The sequence below is a fragment of the Lemur catta genome, chromosome 1 (assembly GCF_020740605.2).
Source record: "Lemur catta isolate mLemCat1 chromosome 1, mLemCat1.pri, whole genome shotgun sequence".
In the NCBI taxonomy this organism is placed as follows: Eukaryota; Metazoa; Chordata; class Mammalia; order Primates; family Lemuridae; genus Lemur; species Lemur catta.
This window is the reverse complement of record NC_059128.1, coordinates 144,360,109-144,380,829: the sequence shown is the minus strand read 5'-3', so window position 1 is coordinate 144,380,829 and position 20,721 is coordinate 144,360,109. Positions and strand designations below refer to the sequence as shown.

General features: G+C 51.8%; 1 protein-coding gene across 5 annotated transcripts; it reads left to right on the top strand.

The window, feature by feature from the left end:
- The first annotated feature begins 5,945 nt into the window (after nucleotides 1–5,945).
- On the top strand, nucleotides 5,946–20,184 carry SLC22A13 (solute carrier family 22 member 13). Of its 5 annotated transcripts, none has more exons than XM_045536561.1 (10): nucleotides 5,946–7,959; nucleotides 14,294–14,397; nucleotides 14,610–14,764; nucleotides 14,924–15,092; nucleotides 15,305–15,425; nucleotides 15,502–15,596; nucleotides 15,812–16,026; nucleotides 16,189–16,297; nucleotides 16,775–16,990; nucleotides 17,236–20,184. In XM_045536561.1, exons 1-10 carry the CDS (start codon nucleotides 7,582–7,584, stop codon nucleotides 17,327–17,329), a joined length of 1,656 nt encoding a protein of 551 aa, XP_045392517.1. In that variant the 5' UTR covers nucleotides 5,946–7,581; the 3' UTR covers nucleotides 17,330–20,184. The 5 variants fall into 5 exon arrangements, with proteins under 5 accessions (XP_045392517.1, XP_045392509.1, XP_045392498.1 ...); XM_045536553.1 differs by having other exon boundaries at nucleotides 15,812–16,086; XM_045536542.1 differs by having other exon boundaries at nucleotides 14,610–15,092.
- Nucleotides 20,185–20,721: the final 537 nt, after the last annotated feature.

The following is a 20,721-nucleotide window of genomic DNA, read 5'->3' as shown; positions in this document are numbered from 1 at the left end:
ACATTCAGTGTTAGTATTGATATGTGGGATACTGTTCTGTTCATCCTGTTGAACGATTGCTTGTTGTTTTGTTTCCCTCCTTGTACTATTGTTTTATAAGAGCTGTGAGCTTTAACTTACGGGTATTTTTACACTGGTGGGTATCAATTGTTCTATTCCATGTGTAGCGCACTTTTGAATATTTCCTGTAGGGCAGGTGACATATTCTCTTAGTGTTTGCTTGTCTGGGAAAGAATTTAGTTCTCCTTCATTTATGAAACTTAGTTTTGTGGGATACAAAATTCTTGGCTGACAGTTGTTTGTTTAAGAAGGCTAAAAATGGGACCCCAATCGTGTCTGGCTTGTAAGGTCTATACTGAGAAGTCTACTGTTAGTCTTACAAAGGGTTTTTCCTTTGTAAGTTAATTGTAGCTTTCCTCTTGCAGCTTGAAGATTTTCTCCTTCATTTTGACTTTGGCCAAACTGATGACTATGTGTCTTGGTGATGTCCTGTTTGCTTTGAATCTTCCAGTTGTTCAATGACCATCTTATATCTGAATAGCTAAATCTCTGGCAATACCAGAGAAGTTTTCCTCAAGTATTTCCATGCCTTTTGCTTTTTGTTCTCCCACAGGGATACCTATAAATCTTTTTTTTTTTTTTTTTTGAGACAGAGTCTCACTTTGTTGCCCGGGCTAGAGTGAGTGCCGTGGCATCAGCCTAGCTCACAGCAACCTCAAACTCCTGGGCTTAAGCGATCCTACTGCCTCAGCCTCCCGAGTAGCTGGGACTACAGGCATGCGCCACCATGCCCGGCTAATTTTTTCTATATATATTTTAGTTGGCCAGATAATTTCTTTCTATTTTTAGTAGAGACGGGGTCTCGCTCAGGCTGGTCTCGAACTCCTGACCCGAGCGATCCACCCGCCTCGGCCTCCCAGAGGGGTAGGAATTCAGGCGTGAGCCACCGCGCCCGGCCTAAATCTTATGTTAGTTTATTTTACATAGTCCCATATTTCTCTGATTGATTCTTTTTTCTTTTTTCTACATTTTTGACTAACTGGGTTAATTTGAAAGCTTTGTCTTTGGCTTTGAAATTCTTTCTTCAGCTTGGTCTAGTCTGTTGGTAAAGCTTTCTGCTGCTGTATTTTGAAATTCCCTAAATGACTGTTTCATTTCTTTAAGTACTAGTATATCTTTTCTTACGTTATCTATCTCATTAGAGAATTTTTCATTCATATCCTAAATTGTTTTTTGGTTTTATTGTGTTTTCAACTTTCTCATCAACCCCATTCATCTTATTTTCACCCATGTTCTGAATTCCATCTCTGCCATTTCAACAGTTTTTCTTTAGGATGGGTTTTGTTGCTGGAGACCTATTGTGATTCTTTGAGGGTGTTGAAACAGTTCGTGTTTTCATGTTTTCAAAGTTATTATGCTAGTTCCTTCTCATCTGAAACATCTTCTCTCAGCTCAACACAGATAAATTTGCAGTTCACCTGTTCTTCTCTGCCGAGAACTCTCCTACTTAGTGCAAAGAAGGAAAGGTCCCTGAATGGCGTACTTGCGTTGTACTCTGGAGGACTGACTCAGAAGGAGAGGAGCAGGTGCACTGAGAGCCTGTAATGCAGCTATTCTGCATCATCCCGTTCCCCTGTGGTTGTCACGGTCCAATTCAGTGCTGGGGGGTATTTGTGCAGAATGGTGGGTTGATCCCCAGGCTGCTGTTGGAAGCTCAGGTGGAGGGCTGGCTGTGTCCCTCTCCACAGAGGTGGGTGGCATGAGAGTTTGCTCCACCTGGGATTCCCCATGGCAGTAGCAGTGGTGGTTGGGTGAGCCTATTTAGATGGTGGCCAGGGGTGCCAGGGCTGTGGGTCCAGGTGCAGTGGTGGCGTGCAGCAGGGGGCAGCTGAGGTGATCAGGCCACGGTGGCAGATGGAGCCATGGAGGTGCATGGTGCATGGAAGGCACCATGACAGCACCCAGGGGGCAGAGCTGTGGCCTGATGGCACTCAGTGGGCAGGGCTGCTGAGATATGCAGAGGAGCAGGGCCACGGTGGCCAGGTGGCAAAATTTTTCTTTATCTGTTACTTTCTGTAGTTTGAAAATGTTATGCCTTGGTATAGTTTTTGGCATTTATTCTGCTTGGTGTTCTCTGAGCTTCCTAGATCTGTAATTTCATATCTGAATTTAATTGGGGGAAATCCCCAGTCGTTGTTTCCATTGTTTCTTTTGTTCCTTTCTCTCTTTCTTCTCCTAGAATTCCCATTACACATATATTATACTTTTTGTAGTTTTCCTATAGTTCTTTGCTATTTTACTCTATTGTTTTTTTTCCCCAATCCTTTCCTTTTTTCTCTATTTCTGTTAATGTTTTTGGTCTCTGCATTTCTATTTGGTTCATTCTTAGAATTTTCCTTTCTCTGCTTACATTGCCTATCTGTTCTTGTATGTTATCTACTTTATCCACTAGAGCTCTTAGCATCTGTCATATTATGAGATACATATATGTATGTATGTATACACACACACACACACACGTGTGTGTTTTCATCTGTGGTTCCTGTCTCCTGTAACATAGCCCTTGTTACAATAAACAGACATTCTCTGACCTTCTCCTACCATCCTTTTACCTGCACACAGCAGGACTCTAATCTGATTGTGGGTCAAACTGCCCTCATTCCAGAGGGAGTCCTGTTATATACCCTGGAGGAAAGAATGCTGCACAGAAAGGCCAAGAAGAATCTGAACACACAGGCCTTGCTGGGTTTAGATCATACCCTTTTTGTCCAATCACATTTCAACACTGGTATCCATGCTTCAATTATGCGTATCCAATGAAATCTCCATAAAAAGGCCCAAGAGGACAGGGTTCAGGGGCTTCTAGAGAGCTAAACACGTGGAGACTGACAGGAAGGTGAACAAGAACTCATCCACACGCTGGGAGGGTGTTGCACCCCAACTCCACAGGGACAGAGAAGTTCCTGTGCTCAGGACTCTTCCAGACTTCACCCTACATATCTCTTCATCTGGCTATTTATTTGTATCCTTTGAAATAACCTCTGTAATAAATCAGTAAATGTAAGTAAGTATTGCCCTTTGTTCTATGAGCCACTCTAGCAAATTAATCAAACCCCAAGAGGGATCATGGGAACCTCAACTTGAAGCCAGTTAGTCAGAATTTCTGGAGGCCTAGATTTGTGACTGGTATTTGTACTGGGGGTAGGGGGAAGTCTTGGGGACCAAGCCCTCAACCTCTGGGATCTGATGCTGTTTCCAGGTAGATAGTGTTAGAATTCAATTGGAGTACACCTAGCCCAGCTGGTGTCTCCTGTAGAACTGATTGCTTGCTTGCTGGTGGGGAAAAATCCCCACATATTTTGAGGTCACAGAAGTCTTTGGTGTTGATTGTTTTTGTGTTGGTGTCAGAGCAGAGGAAAACAGTTTGAATTTTTCCTAACAGCATTTTAATCATAGTTGTTTTAAATTCCCAGTCTGATAATGCCAACATCCCTGCCATATTTGAATGTGGTTCTGATATCCGCTCTGTCTCTTCAAACTGTGTTTTTGCCTTTTAGTATGCCTTGTGATCTTTTGTTGAAAGCTGGACATGATGTACTGAGTAAAAGGAATTCCAGTAAATAGGCCTTTAATGATGCGTTGGTAAGATGTAGGGAGAGCAAAAGCATTCTATAGTCCAATGATTAGGTCTCAGTCTTTGAGTGAGCCTGTGTCTCCGGGCTATGAACTTCCCCAGTGCTTCTAAGTATCCCACCCCTTCTTAGGTGGGACAAGATGGCTAGAATGGGCTTGAGTTGGGTATTTCTCTCCCAGTTAGGTTAAGGCCAGTTAGAGGGAAGGCCTTATTAAGAAGAACAGAATGAGGCCGAGGTGGGAGGATCACGTGAAGCCAGGAGTTCAAGCCCAGCCTGGACAAGAGCAAGACCCCATCTCCACAAAATTGTTTTAAAAAATTACCCAGGTATGGTGGCTTGCAGCTATAGTCGTAGCTACTCTGGAGGCTGAGGTAGGAGGATTGCTTGAGCCCGGGAGTTTGAGGTTGCTGTGAGCTATGATGCCAGCACTATACTCTAGCCCAGGCAACAGAGTGAGACTTTGTCTCAAAAAAAAACAAAAACAAAAACAGAATGCTCTGGCTTATTTCAAATGGTCACTTTTGCCCTCCCCATGCCGGAAGCACAAGGGGATTTTTCTTTGATTTTTCACTTTGTGGACCCAGTAGAGATCTTGGAGGTAAAACTCTCAGAAGTGTGGGGTCCTTTCTCTGGAGTTTTTAACTCTCAGAGTTGTTCACATTGAGCCCCCAGCAGTCTCAGTTGCAATTCAGGTGCTCTTATCCCAGCACTGGTTCCTGCAGAGATTTCTTCTTGTGGATTTCTGGTCTGGTAAGTTGTAATTCTTTGTATTCACCCATCTGTCTCTCTAACTTTGGGGGTAGCAATTTCCCATGTGACTTGACTTCCTGGCAGGTTGAAGAAGAGGTGTTGATTTTTCAGTTCCTTCAGCTTTTTACTCGTTAAAATGAGTGGTGACTTCCAAGCTCTGTATGTGCCAGACCAGAAACCGGAAGTCCTACCCTGTGTTAGTCCTTTGTGTGTTGCTGTAAAGGAAATACCTGAGGCTAAGTAATTTATGAAGAAAAGAGGTTTATTTGGCTTGTGGTTCTGCAGGCTGTATAAGAATCATGGAGCCAGCATGTGGCTTGTGGTGGAGGCTTCAGGGAGCTTCTAGTCAAGGCAGAAGGCGAAGGGGGACAGGCATGTCATGTGGCAAGAAAGAGAGAGAGGTGGAGATGCCAGGCTCTTTTGAACAACCAGCTCTCACATGAACAGAAGGAACTCACTCACCACTGTGGGGAGGGCACAAAGCCATTCATGAAGGATCTGCCCCTTGATCCAAACACCTCCCTCTGCACCCCACCTCTAACACTGGGGATCACATTTCAACATGAGATCTGGAGGGGCCAAACATCCAGACCATATCATACCACAAGTTTTTATTTACAAGAATCATTAATTGGCAAATTTGGAAGAGATCTGAGACACCTTCTAGTCCATCCCTACAGGGGATCTTTGAAAGATACCTCCCTCTCCCACGCGACACACAAACACCTCCCTGAACTCTTAGACATGATTGCCTATGATCTTCCTGACACTTCCTATGTGGAGAGTGTATTCATTCTACTTAAAACTGCTCTGGTGGTTAGAAAACTCTGTTACACCTCTCTTTGGTCTTAGCTTTGGCCTTAAATGAAGGCAGGTACAAGGAGAGGAAGATGAGGGAGACAGTTTGCTGGCTCTCCCTGATGGGCCAGAGGCAACCCTAACCCTGTCCTGCAGGCACTCAGTGGGGGGAACGAGGCTGCACAGGGAAGGCAGAGACCAGCAGAGCACAGAGAGGTCCCTGGAGCTGCAGTGATCCTGGGAGTCTTGTTCAAAGAGGAGAACTCTAAGCATCATGGGGAGCCTTTGACAATCTTCTCAGGATTGAGCGGGGAGGGTAAGGACAGAACGAAGTAAATGAAAACATTAGGATTTAGGGAATGTAGAGGTAAAGTGCAGTCAGTGACATTCAGTGCCTGAGTACCAAGATTTTGGGATCATAGTTTCAACTGAAGATTGACTCTAGGAAGGTCTTTGGTCCTGTCTCACCCCTCTATTGGGAGTCTTCTAATCATCCTTTCTCTATTTGTTTTTTTTTTTTTATTATTTTTATTTTTTTCCGAGAAGGTCTTGCTCTGTCACCCAGGCTAGAATGCAGTGGTGTAATCAGCTCACTGCATCCTTGAACTCCTTGTCTCAGGTGATCCTCCTGCCTCAGCCTCCCGAGTAGCTGGGACTAAAGGCATATGCCACCATGCGTGGCTAAGTTTTTTATTTATTGTGGAGACAGGATCTCACTATGTTGCCCAGGCTGGTCTCGAACTCCTGGGTTCAAGCGATCCTCCCAGCTTGACCTCCCAAATTGCTGGGATTACAGGCGTGAGCCACTGCACCCAGATTGTCTCTATTTTAGACTCACACACCAAGAGGTGGAAGCGTCCTTAGAGATGATCTAGTTCAAGCTCTCCCTTTACTCAGATGAGGAAATTGAGGCCCAGAGAGGGGAATGGACAGATCAATTAGCAGCAGAGCCCGAACTTCCTACCTCCCAGGTGTAGCTCCCTTGGCTACTTGGAGATGAATAAAGCAAAAATGCTTTTCCTGACTTGAGTGAGGAGATGATGAGGGCTAAGGACAAGGCTCGTGTCTCCACCTCAGTTTTCCCCCATGAGGGGAACATTAAACTGAGCAGTGGCAACTGATAGTGACCGTTTTCTTGGCAGTTCAACAGAGGCAATTCAGAGAATGGAAACACTCAAGGAAGCTAGGTGAAGGAAAACAAGGGACAGCGGTGAGCCTCGTGGGAGACCATGGGATGGGGCCAAGAACAAAGCATTCTCCTTATACAATGTGGCTGGCCTGGCCTCTGCCCTCCTCCATCTGCTCTGCCTGGACCCGTACCCCAGGCTGGCTGGCAAATAGGCTGCCAGCAGCTATGCCAGCCCGGTGGCCAGACACAGGCACACTCCATCCAGGGCTGCCCCCAACAACCTTGCTTCCTTCTTTGTATTCCCTCCACCCATGCTCATCTCTTAAAATAGTTCAAAACTGAGAACGTGGAGATGGTTTCTTATGCATATTCAAGCAGATATAGATGTGTACGTGTGCATGTGCGTACACTGTGTCAGAGGGAGACTTTGTCCTGTGTTCCTCTGTTATCACTGAGATTGCTTAGGGAGGCTGGGGTTACTCTGGGCCAACTTGAATCCTTTTTTTTTTTTTTGTCTTAGTAATGTGTTCCTGTTTTCCTTTGTTCTTTCTACTGTTGATTATAGTAGAGCTCAAAATGAAGCTCTTGGCTGTTCTGTAATGGCTCTGTATTCTTGAATTGTCTTTGGCGCTGGAAAGGAAGTGCATTTGGTGCGTCTCTTGGCCCGCAGGCTACCTCCCGGGATTGGCTGGTCTGCATCTAGCACACAGCAGAGACCCACGGCGGAAAGACCACCACAGTTAACATGCAGGCTGGGTGCCTGCTGCTCTCCTGACTCACCCCCCACTGCCTAGTGTGGGCTGGTCCGTAGAAGGGACCTCTGTGTCACTCTGAGTGTTGCAAGGACTTCTCTTAGAATTTGGTTCTACAGTAATGGGGGGCATTTGAGCAGGGTGGGAATTGTTTAGGATGTTGTGATTGGAAGTAGGGGGTTGGGAGCTGCTGTAGGCTATATAATGTTTGGCTAAAGCTCACTCCTGAGCGCTGGGCCTGAGAAGGTCCCCCTGGTTCCTCTTTGGACATCTGTATCTCTTACAGTCAATAAAACATCCTCAGATGCTACGAACGGAATGGACTATTTTGGTTTTTTATTATATTCTATCCTTCCCAGGCCATACCTAGTGAGTCACAGTGTGACAGGTGGAGCTGGGCAAGGCTGGATTAAACATTAATGCAGCTATTTCCACAACCCAGAGGAGCAAGTGCCACCAGAGCCAAGCTGCAGAGCTACCTGGTATCTCCAGGCTGAGGAGGTGGTGACCAACAGACATGTCTCAGTTTGCCCAGGTCCTGGCTGAAATAGGTGACTTTGGTCGCTTCCAGATACGGCTAATGATCCTGCTGAGCATCCCCAACTTCCTACACGCCTTCTACTTCTTTGCCCAAGTCTTCATGGTCCTGGATGAGCCCCACCACTGCTCAGTGGCCTGGGTCAAGAACCACACTCTTAACCTGAGTGCTGCGGACCAGCTGGCGTTGGGGGTGCCTCTGGATGCTGCAGGCAACCCCGAGCCCTGCCTCATGTTCCGGCCACCCCCCGATGGTGCCAGCCTGGAGGACATCCTCAGCCACCGCTTCAACGAGACGCAGCCTTGTGATACGGGCTGGGACTATCCTGAGAACAGGCCCCTGTCCCTAACGAAAGAGGTAGGGCTGTCCTTTTGCCTGTCTGCCTGACCCTTTGCCGTGGGTCACTGGCTGTGTCTCTGTCTGTGCCCTGATGCTCACATGGCTGGCCATCAGGATGCGTGTTTTTCTTTTTGCCAGTTATCCTGTTTTTGTCCTCTGCCTGTCGGCCCTCCTGCCTCCCATCTACCTCTCTGTCATTTTCTCTGTCTGGTCTGCCTGCCTATATGTCTGTCCATTTTTGCCTGCCTTTGGTCTGTCCCTCTCTTTGCTTGTATCCAGTCTCCTGTCTTTCTTCCTGTCCTCTCCTGTTTTCCTTCTTTATGCCTTTCTCTCTATCCAGTGTTCTCGTCTGTCGTCCATTTCCTGTGTCTTTCAGTCTGCCCCTGCACGTCCGCCTGGCTACCTATCTTCTGTGCTTTCCTAACTCTCACGCTATCCCTCTCCCTGTCCACTCGCCTGCCTTCCTACATGCTTGACTTGGGCTTTCTACATTTCAGCTTCTCTCTCTAGGTCCTGCCTCCCTGCCTGCCTTTGGGGTGCTGGGGAGCACCCATGACTCTGGGACTTACCCTGTGGATAACTAAGCATTTGTTCTGCTAACTTCATTCCTTTAGGAGAGATCAGGCAGACAAACAGAAAGATTCCCATTCCAGCCGCCTCTGAGCAAGAGGGGCCCTCTGAAAACATCTGGTCCCACTCTGCTGCTTCCCAGATGGCGGGTGGAGGCACAGAGTGGGGAGATGACGTGGCCAGGGCAACGCAGTGAGTTGGCTGTGGAGCTGGGGCTGTCATGCCAGACGCCCGCTGTCCAGGTCCCCGCAGCAGTGGGAGGCAGCACAGATAGTCCAGAAACCTGAGGGGCATGGGCTGTTGAGGAATATCTGTGCAGTTCTCACCCAGAGATTAAACATTTACTTTCTTTACCCCTATGGTTTAAAAAGCATTTTTTGAAAGGCTTTCGGAGGACAATGTTTTAGCCAAAGTCTGACTTTCACTTTTTAATGTGTGACTATAAACCTGCCCCCAGGACCCTGGCAGCCTAAGGCTATGTCCTGCCTGAATTCCTGTCTTCCTCCCTTCCCCGCAGGGAGAGCTAGGTAACCTATGAACTCTCCCGTCTCTGGACCTAGCCCAGCCCAGCCTTCTCTGAGCCTCAGTGGCCTCTCCATCATCACCATGGGGGGCTGCAGCCTTCACTAGCGCTAAAATGTGGTATGCCTGTACGTGCTCATCAGCTCTCTGCCAACCCGACCAAACATCATCAGCCATAAAGCCCAGAAAACCTTCCGGATTTCTCAGACCCCACTCCAGCCCATGTTCACACCCCATGTGGACTGTTCATACAATTTTATTCAGCCAAAGCCCCCTAAGTCTCAACTATGTAGGGAACAGTCAGAGAAAGGAGGTACTTAGTTCCCTTTCTATAATACAAGAACGCCTGGTGGTCTGGGCAAGAGCTGGGCCCCTCGCAAAGGATAAAGGGCTGGGTGGTCTCTGAGGCCCAGAACTTGCTTCCTCCAGGGGAGGGAATGTGCCGGCGACTTCCTGAAGGAGGTGGTATGTGAGCTGGGTACCAAGACACTGGAAAATGTTGCTAGAGAAGAGAGGAAGGCCTTTGCAGGCAGAGAAGTACACGAGAAAGGCCTGGCAGCGGGGAGCCGGTGGCATGTCTGGGGAGCAGGAGGCAGGTTCGTGTGCCTGCAGGAGGGGTGGGCAGGGCATAGGAATCGGATGGGATGTTTTCAAGGATTTGGGACCTCTTTTTTTTTTTTTTTTTTTGGTTTTTGTAAGTTTAGTACATCTGAAAAAATGCATATACATAGAATTGATACATGAGAAAGCATTGGTTAACACTAATGAATCTGTAAGAATTAGGATTTGGGGAAGGTGGAAGAGATTACCTAAAGATTTTTGAAAATTGGAAACTGCAACCCAAATAAGGTGATAAAATCTCTATTAACACTTATCAAGAGTCTTCCTAAGACTCTTTCCATGATCTTTATTAAACTAGAGAGCCTTAACTGGCTGTTCCTCATATGCAAAACAGAAATAAGGGGCGTCCCCATGTTGTTAAGTGCTCTCCCCGCCCCTAGTCCACCCCAGCTTCCTAATGAGGCAGACGTCCCTAACTGGAAAGAGGACGTGAGTCCTTCCAGAGATGCCTGTCTTACAGCGCCACCCTCACATTTCCTGTCCGTACGAGCTCTTCGGCTGTGTTCACCATATCACACGCTATTAAGCTGCACATTTATACTAGGCATATAAGACAATGGCTGACAATGATTAAAAGCATGCCTTGCTTTTAAACAAACAAATATTTCGTGGAAACAACAAAATGAACTAGTAGTGATCGCTTTTCTGCAAATAGACAATGACTCACAGTTAGCTAGCACTGGGAGAGGGAAGGGGAGGCACACCTATATGCCTCGACTTGCATGAGGACAGGTGGGTCGGTGCAGGGTATTTGTCACGATCCCCGAAAATGAACTTCAACTTTGAAACTTCAGTTTGATTTAAGCATTGCTTTCAGTAGGATGCTGGCAGCAGCTGTGCAGAAAGGGCTGTGCAGAGACGTTCCAGCAGCACACGCCTGTGGCTCTGCTTCAGTTCTACAGGCTCGGGGGGCCGGTGCTGCTCTGCCAAGCACACCCTTCGGGCCTCATGGTGTGAGTGCGGAGCACTAACCGCACGCAGCAGCCTTCAGCCGGAGGCCAGCTTTCCCACAGTCTCTGCAGTGACAGGCTTCCGTCTGTTCTGTTTGTCCTTGGCAAGTTTCTCAGTAGTACAGGGGACATCTCTGACATCAATTTGGGTCCTGACAAGCAAGAAAGGAGTCTTTGCAGGGGTGAGTTATCTCAGCACCCACTTTTCTTTTACATTTTCAAATGAGGGCAGAGATAACAGTAAAAACTAACTAGAAATACATCTGTGGATACTCAGTAGTTGCAATCTGCCACGGTCCTCTTGTCCTACAGTGTACAAAGTCCAAGTGCATATGCTCGGCACCAGTCATAACTGTGACTGCGTGGTTGTCAGAAACGGTACATATTCAGATGGAAATTTGTTTGTAGTTTAGGCTATCAGGATATATGCTTTCCCAAGGCACAATTGCTCACAACAACACAATTGTCTGCATTGCTGAAATAGTTTTGTACCCACTTTAAATATTTCAAATGCAATGGCAGCCTCAGCCTTTCCGTGGGGTGTTGGCTGCACTCAGGAACCTGTCTCTTTGCCCTCAGTCATCAACCTAGACTCTGCCCGCATTGGGGTTGGGCCTTGGCCCTCTTGTGTTACCATGATGTGCTCCCGCCACCCTCACCCTCCCAAGGAATGTGACTCCCAAGGGAATGTCCACCTTTGGCACTTCGTGCCCTGCATCACGTGATAATCCCAAGCTCAGAGTGGAGCTGTCTGGGTGTGAGATCTTCTGCCTCTACTTCCTGTCTCTGAGGAGGGGCGCTGCACACCCACGCAGAGGACCCTGGCTGAGCTGACATCCCCAGTTTCCTTATTATAAATAGCACCTTCATATTTACACTGAAATACAAATAATATGCATTTGAAAAGAAGAGAGCACATTTCCTTATGCACTGTGTGCTCGCTCTTGAAGGTGAGGGTACCTTTCTCCTCCTCACCCTACCTGCTCAGCATTTCCTGGGTGCCCGTCCTTGGCGAAACGCAAAATGACTCCCAGCCCTGTCCACACAGACTCTGAATCTTGGGGGACAGGGGAACAGACCGTCAGTGAATAGCAACAATAGTGTGATCTGTCAGGGGATCAAAGAAGAGGTAGGAATGCTTGGAAGGAGAAGCAGAGAGAATGGCCACTTCCGGGGTATGGAGCGTGCAAACGCCTGGCGCGGGTGAGCAGTGCTGACAGCACAGAAGCGGCTGAGACGTAGGCAAGAGCCGCCTCTTAAAGTGTCTGGGAAATAGTGCTGAGGAGTGTGGGCTCCGTCCTAGAGACCAAAGGGAGCCACTGAGGGTTCTGGAATAGGGGAGGGACCATACACTGTGCTTCACAAAGTGAAGATGGAATTGTGCAGGCCACGTAGTGGGCCCCAGACAGAGCCACTGTGGGCGTTAGGGCTGGGGAGGGTGGTGACTGGCATCCCAAGCTGGAGCCCTCTCACCTCTGTGCCGTCTGCCAGGTGACACCACCAGGTGAGCTTGAGCACAACTCAGCACCTCAGTCTCTGCTGCTGCCCGGTGGAAATAAGCCGCCATGAGGTTAGAATGAGGATTTAATGAGTAAAGGCTATGTGGCCCTCAGCGAGGTTGTAAATGGTGGCTGTTACCCACGAGTGCCACCTTGGAAGACTCCCATGGCTTGGCACTCATTCCTGCAGAGCCCTTGCGTCCGAGGTGTCTATGTCACCAGCTGAGACCTTCGTGGACACAGGGGCCAGCACACCCTCATCCTTGCTGGCATGAACTGAGAGCTTCCCGTGAACAAAAACTGACTTGAGCATGTTACGCGTTTAATCCATCTGATCTTTAATTGCATCAGATGATACTATGTACATGTTTTGTTCCCATTTTGTATGTGGGAAACCAAGACACAGACAGATCAGCCAACAGGCTCAAGGTCACACAAAGCCACTCAATTCTGACTCCAGAGCCTGACAGCAGCAAGTCTTTACTTCTTATTAGTTATTTTAAATGGCATCTTACTATAAAGGAAATCTGTGGCTGCTAGATAGAAACCAAACAGCATGGAACGGGGTGGAACAATTTCAAGCCCCCTGTCCTTCCCCACCTTGTTCCCAGGGGCAGTCAGTTAGTCCTTTGGCACATATTGGAAGGTCTTAAAAACTAACAGTTGTCCTGGAGAACAGAAGCATGAGCACAATGGTAACTCCTGGATTGGTTAATTTCTTGCTAAAGGTTATTATAATAAACTGATGGTGATTGGCTAGTTAGGTATTAGATTGGCTGTAGGTATTAGTTCATTCATTCAGCAAACATTCTCTTAGCCTTCACTCAGACTCATTCCCTGTCTAGGGCATAGAGATGTCTCAACTTCACCAGCTGCCATCCAGCTGTGGGACCTGGGATTACCTGCTTAACCTTTTCTCCCCCAGGAAACGTAAGTCAAGGATCATGTGAGAATTCCACGAGACGATGCCTGTAAAGCATTTAACGTAGTACCCGTGCAGAGTAAGCACTCAAAGGCATCAGTCATGGCTGCGGAGCTGGAGGAGAGCTCACATGGCATGTTCCTGCACACATGTTTGTGTATGGAACCCCCCCACTGGGCCCCAGGACCCAGAACCCGGTGGGGGTGAGGAGCGGCCAGGGGTACTGTGTGTGCACATACCATAGACATGTGCATGGAGCTAGATGGACCTGGACATTCTCTCTTGGTTTCCCAGTCTGTCTAGCGGGTTCTCTCTGTAAGTCTCTAAGTGGGTTAGCATCTCTGGTGCACGCTGTCTCCCTCTCTCTCCTCCTGCTTGCTAGCTGCTCTCTCTTGCTCTCTCTTTTTCTCCCTCCCTGTGTGTGTGTGTGTGTGCCCCCCTGTCCTAACTGCCTTCCTCAAGGCATGTGTGAAGGCCCCTTAGCATTCTGATTGCCTGAGCATGGTGGGCTTTTCAGGGAGATTTTGCAGTCACACGGGAAAACTTGGAGAGGCCCAAATGGGTCACAGGATGCCTGGCTGTGGGGAAGAGGCCCCTTTCTCAGGAAGCAGCAATAAATGGTCTGTCAGAGGTTCCCGCACTTTGCATCCTCAGTGTGTCAGTCATTCCACATGGCATCCCTGGGCTGAAGGAAATACCTAACAGTTCTACATGTTAAGGAAGGAACTCCAAATAACAAGTGATTATGTCCTAACGAGTTAGTAATTATTTAAAAAAAAAAAAACACACGAATTGAAAGAAAAAATACTTTCATTTCACCCTTGAATAGACGCAGTTACTTGCTAACAGGATGTGTGATACGTACCTGCCTGGCACTGCACAGCTTCCCGGCGCTTCGCAGCTGCCGCCTTCTCCTGTTCCACGTTGCCTTCATGTGTGCTTTGCTTGTATTTCTCAGCAACTGCCCAAAACAGGACTTCCCGTAGATACGATGTCACTGAAAGGAAAGTGGTATGATCTCATGGTCAAACCGTGAACTCTCCTGAGTAGCTGTGTGATGTCAGACCAATGTCAAGTGCTGTTGTATTTCCCTTCCGACTTTTAAATATCCTGCTGTACCCAGTGAGCTCACTAGGGCACCCGGGGGTGCCATGGTGCACATTTTGGGAGCCATAGGCATCTGCCCTAAGAGGTTTGTGGGGGGCTGAGTGGGGAAGGACTTGCCCTCAGTGCTGCCCCTAGACTCAGTCTGCCTGTGTGTGCCTCAGTTCAACCTGGTGTGCGATCGGCAGTACCTGAAGGAGGCCTCACAGTCAGTGTACATGTCTGGGCTCCTGGTCGGGGCCCTCATCTTCGGACCCCTCTGCGACAGGTAAGAGCTTGGCCAGCTCAGCCCGGCCCTCGTATGCTCCCAGGCTCCTGGCGCCGGCCCACGTTTCCCCCTTGTGCCCTCCCACTGGCCTTTAGGATAAGGCCATGCCCCCTCCGTCAGACGGAGCCCCCAGGGCAGGGCTGGGGCTCCCTTGGTCCCGGCGGCTCAGGTGGGTTCCCGGGGCCTCCCCCGACCCGCGCCCGCTCCCTCAGGATTGGCCGCAAGGCCGCCGTCCTGGTGCAGCTGCTGCTGTTCTCCATCATCGGCGTGTCCACGGCCTTCGTGCCCAGCTTTGAGCTCTACATGGCCCTGCGCTTTGCGGTGGCCACCGCCATCTCTGGATATACCTTCAGTAACGTCAGCCTGCGTGAGTATCTGGGCTCTGGGGCCTCCAGCCTTGTCAGGCACCCCGCACCCGAAGCCGTCGCACCACAGCTTCCTTTGTTGGGCCTGACGTGGTGGCATTTGGGGGTGACAGGGACTGAGAGGGCAGGGGCTGGCCCAGTCTCACCCTCTGTTCCCGCAGTTACAGAGTGGGTGGGGCCCTCGTGGAGGACGCAGGCCGTGGTCCTGTCCCTGTGCGCCTTTGCCCTCGGGCAGATGGCGCTGGCAGGACTCGCCTATGGCGTCCGCAACTGGAGGCTCTTCCAGATCGCCGGCACTGCGCCTGCCCTGCTGCTCTTCTTCTACTTCTGGTGAGCAGGCGCTAGCGGGAGCAGCCGGCCAGGCTGGCTGTGCGGCGTGGGGTGGGGCTGGAGTGCAGCACTCACACTCGTGGGATGCTCACAGGCTGGGCTGGGAGAGGGAGCCCGTGGGGGCCGGGGGTTGGGTTCAGTCTGCACTGGAACTGCTGGGAAAGCTCTGCAGGACTCCTGGCCCCAAGGTCACGGCCATTCCTGGCTCACAGGGCTCTGCCAGAGTCTGCACGGTGGCTCCTGACCCGGGGGAGGATAGAGGAAGCTAAACAAGTGATCCGGAAAGCGGCCTTGGTCAACAGGCGGAAACTCTCCCCAGAGCTCCTGAGCCAGGTACTTTCAGCAGGCCCGAGCCAGCCCTGTCCCAGGTGAGACCCACCCTGGGCCTCACTCTGCACCTTCCTCCCAGCTGGTCGAAGAGAAAACAGGCCCCTCGGGGAATGCCCTGGATCTGCTCAGACACCCCCAGCTCCGGAAGGTGACCCTGGTTCTCTTCTGTGTCTGGTGAGTGCCCAGGGCCCGTGCCCCTCCCTGTGGACAAAGCCAGAGGCCTGCCACTCGCTGGTGTGTGTCAGTGGCGTGGCGGCTCCCTCTGGCTGCGACAGGCTCCCCCAGCCGTGCCAGTGTCCCTGTTGTCTGCTGACTAAGGCAGCCTCTCCCTCTGGGTGCAGTGCTGTCTCAGCACCCAGCAGTGACCGGAGCCCTTGGGTACTTTGTAGGTTTTCGACCAATGTGGTGTACTTCGGCCTGGGCCTGAAAGTGGGAGACTTCGGTCTGGACATCTACGTGACCCAGCTAATTTTTGGAGCAGTTGAGGTGCCTGCCCGCTATTCCAGCATCTTCATGATGCAGAGATTGGGCCGCAAATGGAGCCAGCTGGGGACCCAGATTCTGGGTGGGCTCATGTGTATCAGCATCGTCTTCATCCCAGCAGGTACCAGGCTGGCTGCCCCTCCCCTTGCCTCACCCCAGACCAACAGTTCCGCTTTCAGGAGTAAGGGCTTCCCGGGGACGAGGAGGTTGGGTGGGAGCCCGGGGGCAGGACCTAGGTTCTGGGGCATCTAGCCTCCCGAGGCTGACCGGCACTGTCCCCAAGATCTGCCTGTGGTGGTCACCGTGCTGGCCGTGGTGGGGAGGATCGCCATATCTGCCACCTTTACCATCGCCTACGTGTACTCTGCCGAGCTTTTCCCCACCGTCATCCGGTAAGAGCTGCCCTGTGATTCCTGCTCCTCTGCTCCCGACACCTGCCTTTGTTCATCGCTCCTCTGCCCCCACCACCGTTTCACAAATAGCTAATGGGGCTGGCCCCAGGGCAGCAACTAGAAATCGAGCCCAAGTCCTCAAGTTGTCCCCAGGCTAGTGGAGGACAAATGATGGAAGTAGGCTATGGCCTGGTCTTGCCAAGACGTCTAATTATGCATGGCCCGGCGGGACAAGGTGGTCACGAGTGCAGCCTTTGACCTGGGACTTGGGGGGTGAGCAGGAGAGTAGCAGGCAGAGGGAGAGGCCTGGAAGTGGGAGAAGCAGCCAGGAGCAGGGCGCAGGATCACAGGATGGGCTGGAGGAGGCTGGGGCCCCGGCAGGAGATGGGTCTGGGCTCCCCCGAGGGAATATACTAGGGTGGAGCTGTGGCCCGGAGGTGGGACCGTGTCTGCTCATCCTGCGCTGGCCTTCCCCAGGCAGACGGGCATGGGGCTGGTGAGCCTCTTCTCACGCATCGGGGGCATCCTCACGCCATTCGTGATCCTGCTGGAGGAGTTCTATGCAGCCCTCCCCATGCTCATCTACGGCATCGTCCCCATCGTGGCCGGCTTGCTCTGCATCCTGCTGCCAGAGACGCAAGGCCAGGCCCTGAAGGACTCCATCGAGGACATGGAGCAGGAGCCCCACCCACGGTGAGCTGCTTGCTTGCCCTGAAGCCAGGCCCTGGGCCTCACATCAGAGGCCCCTCTCCATATGCCCAGGCCTCCACCTCGCCATTAGTCCACGGCTGCTAAGAGGCCAATATGGGACCCTCCACACCCATAGACGTCTGGCCAGCTATGGGTCAGGTTCCACCTACCTTGGGGCAGGGGATGGTGGGGGCACTGCCATGGGACCAATTCCTGGACAGCCAGTGACAGTCTTCTGCCCCCTCCAGGGCCCCCAAGTCAGTGCCCCCAGGAAAGGAAACGGACGCCACAGGAAGAACCTCCAGCCCAGGGGTGGCGTTTGTGAGCAGCACATATTTCTGATGGAGGCCTCTGAGAGCTAGACCACCAGCACCAGGGAGCTGCCTAAACATCCCCCTGGACGTGGCCAGGACCCACAAGGACACAGGGACAAGACCAGCCTTGCTTATAGAGGCAGCACACCACAACCTGGCCCCAGCACCTGCCGCCCACCACCGAGCCCAACCCCAGGAGTGTCCGGGACAGGACCTCCTCCCTGCTTCACCCTCCTCACCTCCAGAGACCCACCCCCAACCCCGTCTGCGCCAGGGTCTCGGGTGTGTCTTGGGCTTCACTTGTGTTTTGATGGTCTTGTCGGGGTATGGCTCTCCGGATCCCCTCAAGCCGGCTCGCTCTGCCCCCAAAACAGTCAGACCCAGACAAGAACACTAGGTAAGGCCTTTCCAAGTTTGAGACGGGGGGGGGAGGCACAAAAATGTGAAGTTGTGGACTCTGCCCAGGCTGGCGGATGAAAGGGCTGTGGGTGAAGGGTCATGGCTCCTCTCAGTGGGTGCGTGAGACCCTCTGGCTAAGGAGTGGCCCCACAGGTCATTCCATCCCACAGAGAGAAGCCTCCCTCAGTGGCAATCCAGGCTTCCAGCTTGCATTCTCTTCAAAGACCTCCCCAGCCCCGGCCCCACTCTCAGCCCACGCCTAGCCTGAGTGGGGCAGCAGGGGCGTTTGTTCTGTTGCTCCTCCCCACCCGCGGGCTCTGCTGCTTCTGCATCATGCAGGGCCCCTGCAGGGTGAGGGAAAAGGCCAGGGGTCTTTGCACTCAGCGGCTGCTGGCCATAGCTCTTTCCAGACATACACTGCTTGTCACCCATCAGTGCGTTTTGTCAGGTTTCTAAGAGCTGGCTCTTCCATGGGGCATCTCCACGGGGTTTCCAAAGATCCTCTCCGAGCCTCTGCATTGTGCCTTCATACGGGCAATGTGCTCCCAGCTCCTCTTGGGACCCCTCTGCAGCCACCTCTCCTCTCTTAACACTGGCATCCCCTTGCCCCCAGAGACGGCCTTCTTGCGTGGGCTCCCATCAAGCGACCTCAAGGCAGACCGCCTTCCCCAGCTTCTGCCTGGCCCACGGGAACACTATTCATCTTTGTGCCACCAAACGGTGGGAAATGAGCTTGCCCAGCCACTGCCCGCTGGCTCCAGCTAACCTCCCACCAGGCAGAAGCTTTCATGTCCCTTCCTATAGGCACCCCAGCCCAAGGAGGGCTCCTTTGGAAACTCCCTCCCTCATGCTTTCCACGTTCTCTTACATAACGTGGGGGCCGGAGTTGTGCTGGACCAGTTTCTATAAATCCAGCACGGAAGAGCTCAGCACCCCTCATTCATGCGGATGTTTCTTGCAGGTCTCAGCTCTGCAGTGATGGGCAAAAGTTCTACTTAGCTTCCTACTGCACACCCATGCACATAGTCCTTCTTGGGGAACACTCACAAGTCTTTCTTGGACAATGTGTCACTTGGGCTGAAGCTGCCATAGTGTGGGGAAAAAAGAAAGGCTGGGTAGAAGTAGGGAAAGGGCCATTTCCAAGCTGAAGGCAGTTGCTTCCTCAAAGAGGTGCACACTTGCTCTCTGTGAGGTGGGATGACCACCATCCCCGAGAAGAGACTTGAACGCACCCTTTACTGACACAAGCATGAAGGCAAAGATTCACCTGTTGCCTTTGCGTGAGTCTTCGGAGGTTTTTTTCTTTAGGATTGCAGGCAGTTGGGGACAAAGACGTTTCTCTGTGTATTTAAAAGCATCCTGCGGCTTGATCTGGTTAATGGGTAAATGTCTCTCAGCAGTAGCTGAAGGAAGATCAGTAGCTGAGACCTCTGGGACCCCAGAGGAGAAGACATTCAGGCCCGATCGCAACTCTACCCTGAGGGGCACCACAGGGAGGGGCCCTTACTGGGCCAGGCAGTGGCCAGCATGTGCCGAGCCATGGCTGTCCTCCAAAGGGTGTCATTGAACATACAGCAGCCCAGATTTGTGGGACACACTAGCCGTGAACACATTTCTGAGGGCCGTGGATAGCTCTGTGGGGGCTGGTGCAGGACTCAGATCTCAGGACTTGGAGCCCCCCTCAGCCTCAGCCTTCCCATTTTAGAGTGCACGACTTCCTAGTGCCCTTCACACTAATCCTCGGGGATTCTAATCTTGGGTGCCATGGCCAGGCATGAAAGGCAAGGGGATCCAGCTGTCTGCCCCCAAGGTCCAAGAAGATAGGAAAGGCACGCCAGGCCGCAGCCCCACCCCAATGCCCCCCAGGTCACTGCCAAGCACAGAGCAGGGCTGAATCTGCGAGATCGGCCCTGGCCCATGCACTCCGGGGCTGCCTCCCTCGCTTACTCGTTCACCCGCTCACCGATCTGCCGGGAAGACCCCATGTCTCTTGCTCTGCGTACTGGGCCCAGAGAGCTACAGTTCATCCGCAGCTATCAAACTGCTCCCCAGAGCCTAGGGAGACGTGCCACAGACGAAGAGGAGCGGACATTGTGGTGTCAAACAAGGCAGCTGGTCCAGTGTCCGGGGCAGAAGGCCCTGCAGAGGACAGGCGTCAAGGAGGGAGCCCAGGCCAGGTGCAGGGAGGGCAGGCGGGGGGTGGGGGGCAGGCAGCAGAGCTCTCAGAGCTGCAGCTGGAAGGTTTCTGGGGGTTTGCGGAACCAGGTACAGATGGGGCAGGTAAGACCACGTCTCTAATCTTGGACTTTGTTCTGAGGAGAATAAAAGCCACTGATTTTCTTTTTTCTTTAAACGGGGATGGCCGAATAAGATTTGTATTTTAAAAATCATTCTGTATCTGACCAATGTGTTGGGAGAAGGCAAAAGGGGAAGCAGACGAACCAGGCATGGCGTCATTGCAACAATAAATCAGTTCATAGCAGGCGTTTATTACCTCCTTTTATCCTCGCAACGTGCTGATGATGACGGGGACCGTGGGCAGGGAAACTGGGAAGTGGCTGGATGTCAGAGCCAGTGAAGCGGCGAAGCCTTTCGATAATTACTCCCCTGGCTGTGCCCCTTTGCTTCTCCCCAGAGGAAGCTCCCTGGCTGCTGGGCCCCGTGGCTACCCACTTCCAAGGGACCTCGGAGACTGAGACCACTGTACTGCCCACCTTGTGTTCTCTACGCCCCAGTGTTGAAAGCCTCAGATACCCCCCACTGCCCCAGCCAGCTACTCCTCTGCTTTGACACTGTCCTCATGGACTGTGGCTCCCGTGCCCCAGGCCCCACCTCACCAGTTCCACCCGGGGACGCACCCCCATGTCGCTGGCCCCACGGCTGTGAATCTGGCAGAAGCCCCATGTCCTCGGCCCTTCTCAGCGACGGGAGAGGGGGGTGTGCTCTCACCCCCTGCCTCCCCGCACCCCCAAGCCCCGTCCGGCCGTGCATTCTGTCTCCATGGCTGCTTCTCGACCACTA

Coding starts and splice junctions, on each gene's coding strand:
- SLC22A13 (XM_045536534.1), top strand. CDS start 7,582: ATGTCTCAGTTTGCCCAGGTCCTGGCTGAAATAGGTGACTTTGGTCGC. Junction 16,298..16,774: donor CTTTTCCCCACCGTCATCCG/GTAAGAGCTGCC, acceptor GGCCTTCCCCAG/GCAGACGGGCATGGGGCTGG. Junction 16,991..17,235: donor GAGCAGGAGCCCCACCCACG/GTGAGCTGCTTG, acceptor TGCCCCCTCCAG/GGCCCCCAAGTCAGTGCCCC.